The following is a 16,070-nucleotide window of genomic DNA, read 5'->3' as shown; positions in this document are numbered from 1 at the left end:
CATGCAACTAAGTAAATCAAATTAATGCATGGATATATACAACATAAAATAATGCCAAATTAAATATCATTTTAAGTATAAGTGAATGGTTTAAAATTAGTTAAAATATTTGTTTTAGGGACCAGAGAGATAGCACAGTGGTAGTGCACTTACCTTGCATGCAGCGGTCCAGTGAAAGACCCCGGTTCAATTTCCTGCATCCCATATGGTCCTTTGAGCTTGCCAGGAGCAAGTGCTCTGAGTGCAGAGCCAGGATTGACCCTGAGCACCACTGGGTGTGGCCTCAACCCCCCCCAAACAAAAAACAAACAAAAATATTTGCTTTATTTTCAGGTTGTAGACAAGTACGTACTCCTAATGAAAGTACAGGACATGGATGGCCAATTTTTTGGTTTGATGACTACATCGACTTGTGTTATAAAAGTAAAAGATTCAAATGATAATCCACCTACTTTCAGAAAAAGTAGTGTAAGTATGTAGTACTGTTTCTACTTTGTTTTTATTTATTTTTATTAATTAATTAATTAATTTATTATTATTTTATTTTATTTATTTTTGTTTGTTATTTAATCTAAAGTAATGAGATATATATTACCATTTATTTATGTTATAAGTAAAATTTAAACTATGTGAACTTTTTTATTACTCAGAATATACTCAGAATATTATTATCCTCCTCTTGTTAAAGTCTTATTATATTAAACATTATTTGTAATGAGTTTCTTTTGTTTTCATTAGTGAACTATACCATGTAGTGCTCAGGGTTTACTCCTGGCTCTGCACTCAGAAATTATCTGTGGTAGGCTGACGGGACCATATTGAATGCCCAGGATTGAACTCAGATTGGATACGGCAAGGGCAATCTGCCTACTAGCTCTATCTCTCCGGGGCCCAAGAGTTCTTTTTATTTGCAAGATAATCTTCCTGAAATAATGTCAATTTTTATTCATGGCTAATGACAATAATATAGGTTAAAACATTATAAAAAGTATTTTTTGTAAATAAGTATCTTATTTTCTCTGCAAATATTTTCTTTATAAAATAAATTCAAAGAGATTTTTTTTTCTAGTATGAAACATCCGTAGAGGAAAATGTATACAATGTGGAAATTTTAAGGATCCCAATCGACGATAAAGATTTAATTAACACTGCCAACTGGAGAGCCAATTTTACCATCTTAAAGGGCAATGAAAATGGACATTTTAAAATCACTACAGACCAAAATACAAATGAAGGTGTTCTCTATATTGTAAAGGTATAGTAATAATGAATAGTTGACAAGTTAATAGGCTTTAATTAAAAAATGGCTTAATCAACTAGTTTTAGGTCATAGACTCTACAAGTTAGAAGATAATTGAATCTATTTATTGATTTCATCTCAAACCTACCTTTCAAAAATTTACATTTAAATTCAAAAGTAAGATATTTTTATAGTTTGTGAAAAGTACTATGGGAAGCCCAGCAGGTAGGAAAATTAGACCCTTTTAACCCAACAAGATTTTGTGGCATCTACTGACCACAGACATCTGTTTAAGTGCTGCTATAATTCTGTTTTGCACAATAGGTCATAATAACCCAACTCCATATTGCTGTTTTGCATTGTTCATTATTTACTTAATTAGTCAGAAAAGTAGAGAACTCTTGTTGCTGGAAGACCTTTTCCTTGTCTCTATATCTGTCTAAAACTTTTTTTTTTATCAATCTTTTGAGTTCTAAAGAATTATTTACTCGTAACATTGAGCCCTGGAGTCCAACAATTTTCTTTTTTGCACAATGTCCATAAAATATGTCAGGTTATGCTTGTTTCATAAAAATAATTGATTTTCCTTCTTTGTATATACTCTAAAGTAGCAAAAGTGCACAAAAAATGGAGTAATGTTAATATTACCATTCATTGTTTTCACATGAGACTGTGTCAAAAAAAGTAAACTAAATTGATTTTGTGAATATAATTAGGTGATTGTATGCAAATCCAAATATAGTTGTAAAATGTTCCTTACTTTGAACCACCATGAAGTTAGAGTTAGAAATCCTGAGAACTTGATGCCCATACATCCCTTTCTGTTCTTAGCTTACTTGATCTGACTAAGTCATGACTTCAGTTGCCTGAGGTAGTCTTCTCTTACTGAAATTTTGATTATTTTCTTTGTCTCTGAGTTCAATTTTAAAATAATCCTCCTTTATTATCAGTTCCTATGTTAGTTTTATCTACCCCTTTTTGTTTTTGTTTTACTTAATTAAATTAATCAAATATTTTTGCAGTTTCTTAGCTACACCAACTATGCTTAGGGCTTATGTACTGAATTCAAGGATCATTCTGGTGGGGCTGGAGAGACCATCTGGGGTATCAGGTATTGAACCCTAGCCTGCTATAACCAAGTGACATACCTGATGTACTGTTTCTTGACTACCACACCCTTTTGAATTCAGTCTTAAAAAGTGTCTTTATAGAACTCTTTTGGTAGCTACTTTTGTATTTAAGGTTACCTTATCCCTTTTCTTTGTAAATATTTTTGAATCTTTCTTGAAAATGTGAATATATCTTTGATTTTTTTTTGATTTTTGGGCCACATCTGGTGATGTTCAGGGATTACTCCTGGCTATGCCCTCAGAAATCGCCCCTGACTTGGAGGACCATATGGGATACCTGGGGTGATCAAACCGGGTCTGTCTTAGACTAGCTCCAGCAAGGCAGACTCCCTACCCCTTGAGCTACTGCTCCAGCCCCATCTTCTTGGTTGTTTTATCTTTAAGTAATTTTAACTTTGGTGATTTATCTTCTGTTTTATATTGTATAAAAATGTACTATCAGGGCAATCATAACATTTTTTGCCATTATTTTTAAATATATTTTTGGCACAGACTTGATGATGACTTATTCATTAAAGTATAAATGATACCGAAATGTAGATTGCTGTGAAGAAATCTTTCTCTTCCAATTCCATTGTTCTTTGATTGTCAGAATTTTGCTCAGAACAGGAGTGCACTTTATTTCTTTTTACTTTAAAAGATTAAATGACCGGTAAATGAAACCAAAAATTGATTAGGTAATGTATTTACCTAAAGAGAAATTCCAAACATTGATCTGATAATTGGTCTTTCTTATTATTGAATTATATTGAATTAGCTAAACATGTCCTGTTTTTTTCTTTATTTGCCTGTGTGACACCTTAAAAGACTAGTGAAATATATTGTATAAAGCACTTGCCATACACCACTAATATATTCAATGTTATTCATAGAACAATTATACAGAAAAACAATTCATAAGAAACATTTCCAAAGTTACATAGTATCATATAGTAAGGCAGAATTTGAATCTCATTTTCCTTGAGTCCAAGTATATTTTCTTAATTGTATTGTTAAAGTACTTTGCATAATGATATTATCTCGAAACATTAATCACTTTATTATTTGAAATATAGCTACTATATATTTTTCTACTTCTCCATTAAATTTTATTATAATGAAAATGAAAGCATAGTGTAAGATAGTATTACTATATTTTAAAATACTATGTCATATTTTTCAGACTAGTGTTGTGACAACCCATGATGTTATTTGGCTGAGTTCTGGATAATCTCTCTATTCATCAGTGGCAGTAAGGCATATAAACTTGAACATGATAGTTACCATTAGTCATTTTCTGTATAGTAAAGGTCCTCAAGAATATTATAGGAAATTATTATTATTAAATTAATACTATGTACACACAGTATATTTTTGAATATTTTTCTAATAAACATTAAAGATATATTTTTAATGAAAAATTATTTTCACTGATTATTTCATCTCTAGATTTTATTTTATTTTTTTTTAATATAATTTTTATTTTGATCATAGTGGCTTACATATTGTTGACAATAATATTTTAGGTACATATTTACATAAAATCAGGGGGGATTCCCATCCCCAAATTGTCCTCCCTACACCCCCGTTTCTGTCTTTTTTTTTTTTCTCTTTTCTTTTTTTTTTTTTTTTTTTCTCTTTTTTTTTTTTTTCTCTTTTTTTTTATTTAAACACCTTGATTACATACATGATTGTGTTTGGGTTTCAGTCATAAAAGGAACACCACCCATCACCAGTGCAACATTCCCATCACCCAAGTCCCAAATCTCCCTCCTCCCCCCCCAACCCCCGCCTGTACCCTAAACAGGCTCTACATTTCCCTCATACATTCTCAATATTAGGACAGTTCAAAATGTAGTTATTTCTCTAACTAAACTCATCACTCTTTGTGGTGAGCTTCCTGAGGTGAGCTGGAACTTCCAGCTCTTTTCTCTTTTGTGTCTGAAAATTATTATTACAAGGGTGTCTTTCATTTTTCTTAAAACCCATAGATGAGTGAGACCATTCTGCGTTTTTTCTCTCTCTCTCTGACTTATTTCACTCAGCATAATAGATTCCATGTACATCCATGTATAGGAAAATTTCATGACTTCATCTCTCCTGACAGCTGCATAATATTCCATTGTGTATATGTACCACAGTTTCTTTAGCCATTCGTCTGTTGAAGGGCATCTTGGTTGTTTCCAGAGTCTTGCTATGGTAAATAGAGCTGCAATGAATATAGGTGTAAGGAAGGGGTTTTTGTATTGTATTTTTGTGTTCCTAGGGTATATTCCTAGGAGTGGTATAGCTGGATCGTATGGGAGCTCGATTTCCAGTTTTTGGAGGAATCTCCATATCGCTTTCCATAAAGGTTGAACTAGACAGCATTCCCACCAGCAGTGGATAAGAGTTCCTTTCTCTCCACATCCCCGCCAACACTGTTTATTCTCATTCTTTGTGATGTGTGCCATTCTCTGGGGTGTGAGGTGGTATCTCATCGTTGTTTTGATTTGCATCTCCCTGATGATTAGTGATGTGGAACATTTTTTCATGTGTCTTTTGGCCATGCGTATTTCTTCTTTGTCAAAGTGTCTGTTCATTTCTTCTCCCCATTTTTTGATGGGGTTAGATGTTTTTTTCTTGTAAAGTTCTGTCAGTGCCTTGTATATTTTGGAGATTAGCCCCTTATCTGATGGGTATTGGGTGAATAGTTTCTCCCACTCAGTGGGTGGCTCTTGTATCCTGGGCACTATTTCCTTTGAGGTGCAGAAGCTTCTCAGCTTAATATATTCCCATCTGTTAATCTCTGCTTTCACTTGCTTGGAGAGTGCAGTTTCCTCCTTGAAGATGCCTGTAATGTCCTGGAGTGTTTTGCCTATGTGCTGTTCTATATATCTTATGGTTTTGGGGCTGATATCGAGGTCTTTAATCCATTTGGATTTTACCTTCGTACATGATGTTAGCTGGGGGTCTAAGTTCAATTTTTTGCAAGTGGCTATCCAATTGTGCCAACACCACTTGTTGAAGAGGCTTTCCCTGCTCCATTTAGGATTTCCTGCTCCTTTATCAAAAATTAGATGGTTGTATCTCTGGGGAACATTTTCTGAGTATTCAAGCCTATTCCACTGATCTGAGGACCTATCCTTATTCCAATACCATGCTGTTTTGATAATTGTTGCTTTGTAGTACAGTTTAAAGTTGGGAAAATAATTCCTCCCATATTCTTTTTCCCAATGATTGCTTTAGCTATTCGAGGGTGTTTATTGTTCCAAATGAATTTCAAAAGTGTCTGATCCACTTCTTTGAAGAATGTCATGGGTATCTTTAGAGGGATGGCATTAAATCTGTATAATGCCTTGGGGAGTATTGACATTTTGATGATGTTAATCCTGCCAATCCATGAGCAGGGTATGTGTTTCCATTTCCGTGTGTCCTCTCTTATTTCTTGGAGCAGAGTTTTATAGTTTTCTTTGTATAGGTCCTTCACATATTTAGTCAAGTTGATTCCAAGATATTTGAGTTTGTGTGGTACTATTGTGAATGGGGTTGTTTTCTTAATGTCCATTTCATCCTTATTACTATTGGTATATAGAAAGGCCATTGATTTTTGTCTGTTAATTTTGTAGCCTGCCACCTTGCTATATGAGTCTATTGTTTCTAGAAGCTTTTTGATAGAGTCTTTAGGGTTTTCTAAGTAGAGTATCATGTCATCTGCAAACAGTGAGAGCTTGACTTCTTCCTTTCCTATCTGGATTCCCTTGATATCCTTTTCTTGCCTAATTGTTATAGCAAGTACTTCCAGTGCTATGTTGAAAAGGAGTGGTGAGAGAGGACAGCCTTGTCTTGTGCCAGAATTTAGAGGAAAGGCTTTCAGTTTTTCTCCATTGAGGATAATATTTGCCACTGGCTTGTGGTAGATGGCCTTCACTATATTGAGGAAGGTTCCCTCCATTCCCATCTTGCTGAGAGTTTTGATCAAGAATGGGTGTTGGACCTTATCAAATGCTTTCTCTGCATCTATTGATATGATCATGTGGTTTTTATTTTTCTTGTTATTGATGTTGTGTATTATGTTGATAGATTTACGGATGTTAAACCAGCCTTGCATTCCTGGGATGAAACCTACTTGATCGTAGTGGATGATCTTCTTAACGAGGCATTGAATCCTATTTGCCAGGATTTTGTTGAGGATCTTTGCATCTGCATTCATCAGTGATATTGGTCTGTAATTTTCTTTTTTGGTAGCGTCTCTGTCTGGTTTAGGTATCAAGGTGATGTTGGCTTCATAAAAGCTATTTGGAAGTGTTTCTGTTTGTTCAATTTCATGAAAGAGTCTTGCCAAGATTGGCAGTAGTTCCTCTTGGAAAGTTTGATAGAATTCATTAGTGAATCCATCTGGGCCTGGGCTTTTGTTTTTTGGCAGACATTTGATTACTGTTTTAATTTCATCAATGGTGATGGGGGTGTTTAGATATGCTACATCCTCTTCCTTCAACCGTGGAAGATTATAAGAGTCCAAGAATTTATCCATTTCTTCCAGGTTCTCATTTTTAGTGGCGTAGTTTTTCAAAGTAGTTTCTGATTACCCTTTGAATCTCTGTCATATCAGTAGTGATCTCTCCGTTTTCATTCCTGATACGAGTTATCAAGTTTCTCTCTCTCTCTTTCTTTGTTAGGTTTGCCAGTGGTCTATCAATCTTGTTTATTTTTTCAAAGAACCAACTTCTGCTTTCGTTGATCTTTCGGATTGTTTTTTGAGTTTCCACTTCGTTGATTTCTGCTCTCAGCTTTGTTATTTCCTTCTGTCTTCCTATTCTTGGGTCCTTTTGTTGAGCATTTTCTAGTTCTATTAGCTGTGTCATTAAGCTACTCAGGTAAGCTCCTTCTTCCTTCCTGATGTGTGCTTGCAAAGCTATAAATTTTCCTCTCAGTACTGCTTTTGCTGTGTCCCATAAGTTCTGAGAGTTTGTGTCTTGATTGTCATTTGTTTCCAGGAACCTTTTTATTTCCTCCTTGATTTCATCTCGGACCCACTGGTTATTGAGCATGAGGCTGTTTAACTTCCAGGTGTTAAAGTGTTTCTTCTGAGTCCCTTTGGAGTTCACAAATAATTTCAGAGCCTTGTGGTCAGCGAAGGTAGTCTGCAAAATTTCTATCCTCTTGATCTTATGGAGGTATGTTTTATGTGCCAGCATGTAGTCTATCCTGGAGAATGTCCCATGTACATTGGAGAAGAATGTGTATCCAGGTTTCTGGGGATGGAGTGTCCTATATATATCCACTAGGCCTCTTTCTTCCATTTCTCTCCTCAGGTCTAGTATATTCTTGTTGGGTTTCAGTCTGGTTGACCTGTCCAGTGTTGACAAAGCCGTGTTAAGGTCCCCCACAATTATTGTGTTGTTGTTGATATTATTTTTCAGATTTGTCAACAGTTGTATTAAATGTTTTCCTGGCCCCTCATTCGGTGCATATATGTTTAGGAGAGTGAATTCTTCCTGCTCTACGTACCCCTTGATTAATATAAAATGTCCGTCTTTGTCCCTTTCAACCTTCCTGAGTATAAAGTTTGCATTATCTGATATTAGTATGGCCACTCCAGCTTTTTTATGGGTGTTGTTTGCTTGGATAACTTTTCTCCAGCCTTTTATTTTGAGTCTATGTTTGTTCTGACTATTCAGGTGCGTTTCTTGTAGGCAGCAGAAGGTTGGATTGAGTTTTTTGATCCATTTAGCCACTCTGTGTCTCTTAACTGGTGCATTTAGTCCATTGACGTTGAGAGAAAGAATTGTCCTGGGATTTAACGCCATCTTTATTTCAAAATTTGGTGTGTCTTTTGGGTAGTCTTGTCTTAGATTAGGTCTTTCAGTTTTTCTCTTAAGACTGGTTTTGTGTCTGTGAAGTTTCTGAGCTGTTTTTTGTCTGTGAAACCATGTATTCTTCCATCAAACCGGAAAGTGAGTTTTGCTGGGTATAGTATTCTGGGTGAAGCATTCATTTCATTCAGTCTTGTCACAATATCCCACCACTGCTTTCTGGCATTGAGCGTTTCTGGTGACAGGTCTGCTGTAAATCTCAGGGAAGCTTGCTTGAACATGATTTCCCCTTTTGATCTTGCTGTTTTCAGAATTCTGTCTCTATCTGTGGGATTTGTCATTGTGACTAGGATGTGTCTTGGGGTGGTTTTTCTGGGGTCTCTTTTGGTTGGTACTCTTCGGGCATGCAGGATTTGATCACATATATTCTTTAGCTCTGGAAGTTTCTCTTTAATGATGTTCTTGACCATTGATTCTTCCTGGACATTTTCTTCCTGGGTCTCTGGGACTCCAATGATTCTTAAGTTGTTTCTGTTGATCTTATCATAGACTTCTATTTTCATCTGTTCCCATTCTTTGACTAATTTTTCCATTGCTCATTTGCTTTAAGTTTTTTGTCCAATCTCTCCTGCTGTATGGAATTGTTATGTATCTCATCTTCCACAGCACCAAGTCTATTCTCAGCTTCTGATACCCTGTCCCAGAGCTTATCCATTTTGTCATTCACTTCGTTTACTGACTTTTTCAGTCCTGTTAGTTGACATGTTATTTCAGTTTGGAGTTTTGTCATTTCTGCCTTCATATTTTCTTGGTTCTTATTAGTGTTCTGTTCAACTCGATCCATGGTTTCTTGGAGTCTGTTGAGCACCTTCCATATTGCTAGTCTAAAGTCCTTATCTGAGAGGTTGATTAGTTGTTCAGTCATTATCTGGTCCTCAGAATTGTCATCTTCATTCTCTATGTCTGATGCTGGCCTGCGTTGTTTCCCCATTGTCACACTTGTATTGTGGGTTTTTCTACGTGTTGTAGTGGTATTCATTGTCTATATGATGTAGGCAGCACACTCCTCTGGCTCCTCCCTTTCTGGATGGGCTGACTTGCCTCTATGGGAGGGGAGTTCTCCGTGGATGAAGCCTCACACTGGGTCAAATCTTAGGCCTGAGTATGCAACAGAGAAGACAGTCCAGAGAGAAATGTTTGCTTCTGTGATATAGCGCCGATCTTAGTGTGATTTTTCCTTCTTGTTGCAATGGAGTTCTTTCCTTAGAAAGAGTGCACGGCCGCGTAGCGAAGCGGAGCGCTCCTCTGAGCCTCTTTTTGCCCCACTCGCAAGAGTTTCACGCAAGAGGACAGTAGACAGACATAGACAGGTCACACTCACAGTCTTTCACAGCTGAGCCCCACTGGGCCGGTGTACTTTTGCAGATTTTCCCCGCCTGGTGTCACACACAGGGAGCCAGCTTTTGCAAAGGTTAGCCGGTTTTTATGCTCTGAAGTCCCTCCATCAACTCTGGAAGTGAAGAAGTGGTGGGGTCCAGCTCAAACAAGACTAGTAGGAAGGGGTTGTGTCAGTGGCCCCATCAAGCAGATGTTCTAAAACCATAAGTCCAGACGTTGGTTTGTCCCAAGCTGCTCTCACCACATGGTTTCACTGCCATGGAGTTTCCGCTCCCTGCAGGCCTCATCTCTAGATTTTAAACATTTTAGTATTTGAAACACTAAGATATAGCCAGCTTAAGCCTAAAACAGTATATAAAAACACTCTAAGACTTTAGTAAATTTGACTATGAATTGATTAAGTTTACCATTCAAAGAGCATCAATTTTTCTTCTACTAAAATAAACAGGAATTAACCTAGTTAATTCATACTGAATTTTGAATTGTTTTTCATACTGGCTTTCTAATTTATGGAATTTTAATAGAAACCGTATTTTTAGAAACATAGAAGTATTGTATTTAACTAATTAATGAAAGAACAAGCAAACACACAAATCCAAGTTCTAAAGCAAAATAGATTGTGAGAAAAGTCTGCAATAAAATTCCTCAATTATATGCCACTTGGAAAATTAATTGCATATTAATATTTACATGTAACAGCCAATCTAAGCATTTAGATGAATTTGGAATATTGTTTCTATCAGAGTGAAGACAAATCTTTGTTCAGTTTCAGTTTTGTTTAAGTCAATAACTCATTTCATGAGAGCTGTAAGATGTCTGTGTTCTGGCTGTTGTAGTAAATAGCTAATCAAAATAAGATTGTATTTTGCTAGGAAATAGGATGGACTTTAGCAAAAAAAAAAAAAAAAGTTAAACATTGAGCAGTAGCATCTTTTCACATCTCCAGTTTCAGAGCAATTCTCCTGATAAGAATGAGGTATAAAAATTTTTTTGAGGGCCAGAACGATCTTACAGTGGCAGGCTATTTGCTTTGCATGCGATCAACCCAGGTTTGATCCTCAGCATCTACTGAGCCTGCCATGACTGATTGTAAACACAATGCCAGGAATAATCCCTGAGAACCATGAGGTGTGGCCGAAAAACAACACACACACTCACACACACACACACACACACACTAACACACACACACACACACCCTATTTTATGAATTGCTTTTCCATAGTACTATAAAACCACTTGCATAAAATTTTGGATTACACTGCTAAGTTATGAACACTTCTCTTTTTTAACAAAGGATGAAAGAAAGATACTTTGACTAAGCAGGAAAACAGAATTTAGAGAGTACTGTTCAGATTGACAAAAATTCTTTTGCTTTTTTTAAATACCGGTTTCACTTTACACTCACGCTGATATTTATATACTTAATTTTAAAGCCACTGAATTATGAAGAAAACCATCAAGTGACCCTGGAAGTCGGTGTAATCAGTGAAGCTCCATTTACTAGAGATGTGCTTAGAACAACAACTATGAACCGAGCCGTGGTCACAGTTCATGTGAGGGATCAGGATGAAGGGCCAGAATGCAGCCCTGCAGTTCAATACATATGGATCAAAGAGAATGAAGCAGCGGGGTTGAAGACCAAAGGCTATAAGGCATATGACCCTGGAACGAAAAATAGCAATGGGTTAAGGTATGACGATATCTGTGACCAAATACCAGAAATACATTAGTCATAATTGTGACAGTAACTTACTTTAAAGAATCTTATTATCACAACAAACTAATTTTATACTATATTGACAGGTACAAAATGTTGAATAATCCTAGAGGGGGGATCATTATTGATGAAGTTACTGGCTCAATCCTAACTTCCAAAATCCTGGACAGGGAGACTTTATCTCCCAGAAGTGAAGTATATAATATTACAGTTCTGGTTACAGACCAAGGTAACATTTTGGGGGAAGATTTTTATGAAGGAATTGGAGATTACAATAACATTTATGTAGAATTACTCCTGTGTTAATAATACCAAATACTTAGAAATGTAAAACTCTGTTGCTATTTTGTCTAACAAGATGAAACTTTTTATAATAGAATCCATTTAGCAGTCATTGAAATTTTATTTCAGCATTGGGATCTAAATGCCTTTTAATTTTTTAATTTTTTTTTGTTTTTGGGCCACATTGATGATTCTCAGGGGTTACTCCTGGCTATGCACTCAGAAATCCATCCTGGCTCAGGGAACCATATGGGATGCCAGGCATCGAAGCCAAATCCATCCTGGGAAGTCATGTGCTCTCTCCAGCCCCAGGGATATAAATGCTTGTAGATGTCTAGAGGATGTGTAGATGTCTAGAAATTTCTATAAAACCATAATATAGGCTTAAATATGATGCAACATTTTTAAATTTCTTTGAATCCCTTATCCACTTGAGGACCACAAACTGGTGGTAAAACATGAAAACCTGGTAAACTACCAGCCCTATCATATATTATTATGTATTATCCCCCAGTCATATAATGGTGAAACAGAGGAGCCAAACATACTAGCCAAATAGTAGTTTCATGGTTTAGAGAGAAAACAGGGTTAAGGTACTTGCCTTGTATATGCCCAGATTCAATTCCTAGCACTCCATAAGATTTCATAAGTACTGCCAGGAGTAATCCTGGAGTGAAAGACTGAGCATAGTCAATTGTGGCCCCTAAGAAAAAAACCCACAAAAAACCTCAAAATCTTATTACTTAAAATGTTAGATTCTATAAAAACAATGCTATATAGTTTTTTTATTTAATAAATAAGATAATTTTAGTGTTTTTTCTTCATGTCTTTACCTTTAGCTAATTCTAAGATATTTCTCTTACTTCCATAGTCTATTGGTGTAAAATAGTTGAAGTATACTGCTTTTCATCACTTTTATTGAATCTTTACTTAGCCTAGCTGGTTATTAGATAACATTATTTTTCCTTGATAGGATAATTAAGGCAATAATTCAGTGTTTCTCAACCTGGATATCATATTAAAATATTTAGAGGAGCTATTTGTTTAAGAATTTGCTTCCCCTCCGCCCATCCTGCCAGGTTCCTCTTTATCCTTCCTGCCATCAAAATGTGTTTATGCTCCCATTGGTTAAAATTGTTGTACTTGTACAAATCTGATTGGTTTATGTTTCAATCCTATGTTACTACTCCTCCCACTGAAGCAGGGCATAAAAACCCTGATCTCCCCTCAATAAACCTCTCGACTGGCAAAAAAAAAAAAAAAAAAGTAATAAAAAATACTCCTATCAAATTTAATTAAAAAAAAAAGAATATGGTAAAAAAAACAGTAGACTAAAATCAGTCTATAAAATATACAGATAACATGGTATTTTGTATAACTAAATATATTTTACATAAACTATTGAGTATTTTTCATTTCTCAGATACCTTATATGGAAATCTTTATGACATCCAAAGTTTTCAGAAAGAAAAATACAAAGTGTAGCATTAAAATCCTAGCAAGTGTTTGAACTCAAAAAAAAATTTAGAGGAACTTTAAATATATCCTAGAATAAAAAAAAGAAAACAAACATCCAGGGGTTAACACTAGCATCGAACTAACCAAATCAGAATCTCTCTATGCAGAACCTGAGTCATATACTTAAATATTCACAAAAGATTAAAATTGCCATAAATCTGATCTAACTATAATGTCAATTTTTTACTGTACTTTAGCCTGTATTCCTTAAGATAATCCCAGGAAATGGGAGTTTGACTTCAGAAATTTGATTTTACTATTTGATAATAGTTATGACTAAAAATTCATTGGAAATTGCCTATGATTTGATAAATAGCAGTACTTACTTGAGATAACCTACAGGTAACATTTATTTATAAATAGTATTGTTTCTCCAAATAACCAGTTCAGTTTTTGAAGGCCTCATATATCACAAATAGAATCTAATTTGTTTTATTTTTTGGTTTTTGTACCACACGAGTAGTGCTGTGCTCGTGGCGTATTTCTGACTCTGCATTCAGGGATCTCTTCTGGTGGGGTTTGAGAGACAATGTGGAGTAGATGGCACTGAATTCTGATCATGTGTGAGGCAAGTGCCCTACTCATTTTACTATCATTTCACTTCCTAAGCGCAAAGCTTACTTCTGGCTGGCTCTTTCTCAGGGATCACTACTGACAGTGCTTGGGGTAACATATTTGCCACTGGAACTTCAAGTTTTGTAAGGCATGTACGACAAGCACCCAATTACCGTATAATTGCTTCAGCCCTATTTTATTACTTAGGAAACTATGAGAGATTTTTGCAAACTACAGTAATTCTCCTTTCTTTCTAGATAGTAAAACATGTACTGGTATGCTTGCAGTTTATGTTGAAGATGTGAATGACAATCCACCACAATTACTTCAAAGTGACCTAATAATTTGTAAGCCAAAGATGAGGCATATTGACATTTCAGCTATTGATCCTGATGAGCCTATCAATGGGCCCCCATTTTCTTTCAGCTTGACAAATCCTTCTGCAGAAATCAATAGGATCTGGACCCTCACCAAAGTTAATGGTATGTAATAAAAATAATGATATATAACTATGAAATAACTAACAATGAATTTGTAAATAATGATATGACATATAACTCTGAAATAACTTACAATGAATTTGCTTATTTATGCACATAAACTATAGTGTAAAAACAGTTCTCTTTACCATACTTTTTTATAAATTAGTGAAATTTCATGTTATCTTATATCTTGCATTTAAAAAGAAAGATACCAATTTTTTTCTTACCTGCTTTTAGACACACCAGGTGGTACAAAGAGCTTACTCCTGGCCTTGTGCTCAAGGATCCCTCCTGGCAGTGCTTAAGGGCCATAGCTAGTGCCAGGAATTGAACCCAGGCCAGCCTTATTCAAGGCAAACATTCTACCCACTCTACTATCAATCTGGACCCAAGAAGAAATCACAGTTTTTATGAAACCCCAATTTGTGTTTAGAACAAAGAAAGAAAAATGGCTGTTAAAATAATATGGAGCTTGTCATTAAGAGTGTGCTAGCTATGATTTTAAATAATCCCAATGAGGTGAAAACAAAAGAGAAGTAGATTAAATTTTTCTCTAAGAAATTAGAAACGAGGGGCCAGGACAGTGGCACAGAGTGGTAAGCTTTGCTCGCTCTAACTTAGGACAGACCGAGTTTCGACCCCCTGGCATCTCATATGGTCCCCCAAGCCAGGAGTGCTTTCTGAGCGAATAACCAGGAGTAAACCCTGAGCATCACCAGATGTGCCTCCCCCCCGCAAAAAAAAAAAAAAAAGAAATAAGAAACGAGGAATTGATATATGGTACAAGTATTCTATGGCTTTTGGTGTGATGTGAACAGATGTCTGGTATAATTCTAGACATTATTCTAGGATAATAGACTTGGCAGGTGTAACAGTTTGTATTTCAGTCATAGTTCACTGACGCATATGTTACTATGTCATAATATTAATGAAAATAGACTTTTGTGTAGACTGTCTATTCTTCCTAGAATAGATGATTCATCTAAAAATAGATGGTCTACCTCCTTCTAGTTTACTTCCTTGATATGAAGTTTCATTATTTTGGGGGCACCTACTAGACACATTTTAAGTGTAGGGGAATATATAGAGACTAAAATGCAGACATAACTCATATGCTGAAATCAATGAAGTCTGTCTGGAAGTAGGAAGGTCACTATTGACTTTTTGGGACGTTTATTATAACCCCTTTCATGTTGTATTATCATCTATTTTACATTTCTCCTTCAATAAAATGAGATTCTTCTTTTCTCTCTCTCTCTCTCTCTCTCTTTTTTTTTTTTTTTTTGGTTTTTGGGTCACACCCAGCAGCGTTCAGGGGATACTCCTGGCTCTATGCTCAGACATCACTCCTGGCAGGCTCGGGGGAACATATGTGATGCTGGGATTTGAACCACTGACCTTCTGCATGCAAGACAAACACCTTACCTCCATGCTATCACTCCGGCCCCAATAAAAGAGATTCTTAAGACATTTGCAGTCCATCTGGGTATCTCTAGCACCTAACATATCTTTATTTATCCAATAACTTATTATCAAGTCTGTATAAAATTGGAAGTACATGAAGAATCAATCAATCAGTATCATTAAATGTTAGAATGTTTTGGTATAGATGTCAACATATTAAAATGGGAGGAGTTGGGGCCGGTGAGGTGGCTCTAGAGGTAAGGTGTCTGCCTTACAAGTGCTAACCAAGGAAAGATCGCGACCCTGGTTCAATCCCCCCGGCATCCCATATGGTCCCCCTAAGCCAGGGGTAATTTCTGAGCTCTTAGCCAGGAGTAACCCCTGAGCATCAAGAGAGTGTGGCCCGAAAATAAAAAATAAAATAAAATAAAATAAAATAAAATAAAATGGGAGGAGCAAATTCTAGTGGTGAAGTGAAAATTTAACAGGTTGAGGAGGCTGGCTTTTGTTTAGTGAAAGTAGGTATGCATGGGAAGTATGAAACAAGGCAATTTCATACCCATATTT

General features: G+C 35.9%; 1 protein-coding gene across 1 annotated transcript in view; it reads left to right on the top strand.

Moving 5' to 3' along the window:
* The window catches only part of LOC126004503 (desmocollin-3-like), a 51,834-nt gene that overhangs the window by 23,941 nt on the left and 11,823 nt on the right, over positions 1-16,070 (top strand). The window contains 5 exon segments of the mRNA XM_049770915.1: positions 334-468; positions 1,070-1,255; positions 10,979-11,235; positions 11,349-11,491; positions 13,875-14,099. Of these exon segments, the coding sequence (XP_049626872.1) occupies positions 334-468; positions 1,070-1,255; positions 10,979-11,235; positions 11,349-11,491; positions 13,875-14,099 (946 nt within the window).

Source organism: Suncus etruscus, chromosome 3 (genome assembly GCF_024139225.1).
Source record: "Suncus etruscus isolate mSunEtr1 chromosome 3, mSunEtr1.pri.cur, whole genome shotgun sequence".
In the NCBI taxonomy this organism is placed as follows: Eukaryota; Metazoa; Chordata; class Mammalia; order Eulipotyphla; family Soricidae; genus Suncus; species Suncus etruscus.
The sequence above is the reverse complement of the archived record's forward strand: the minus strand, read 5'-3'. Positions and strand labels throughout refer to the sequence as shown.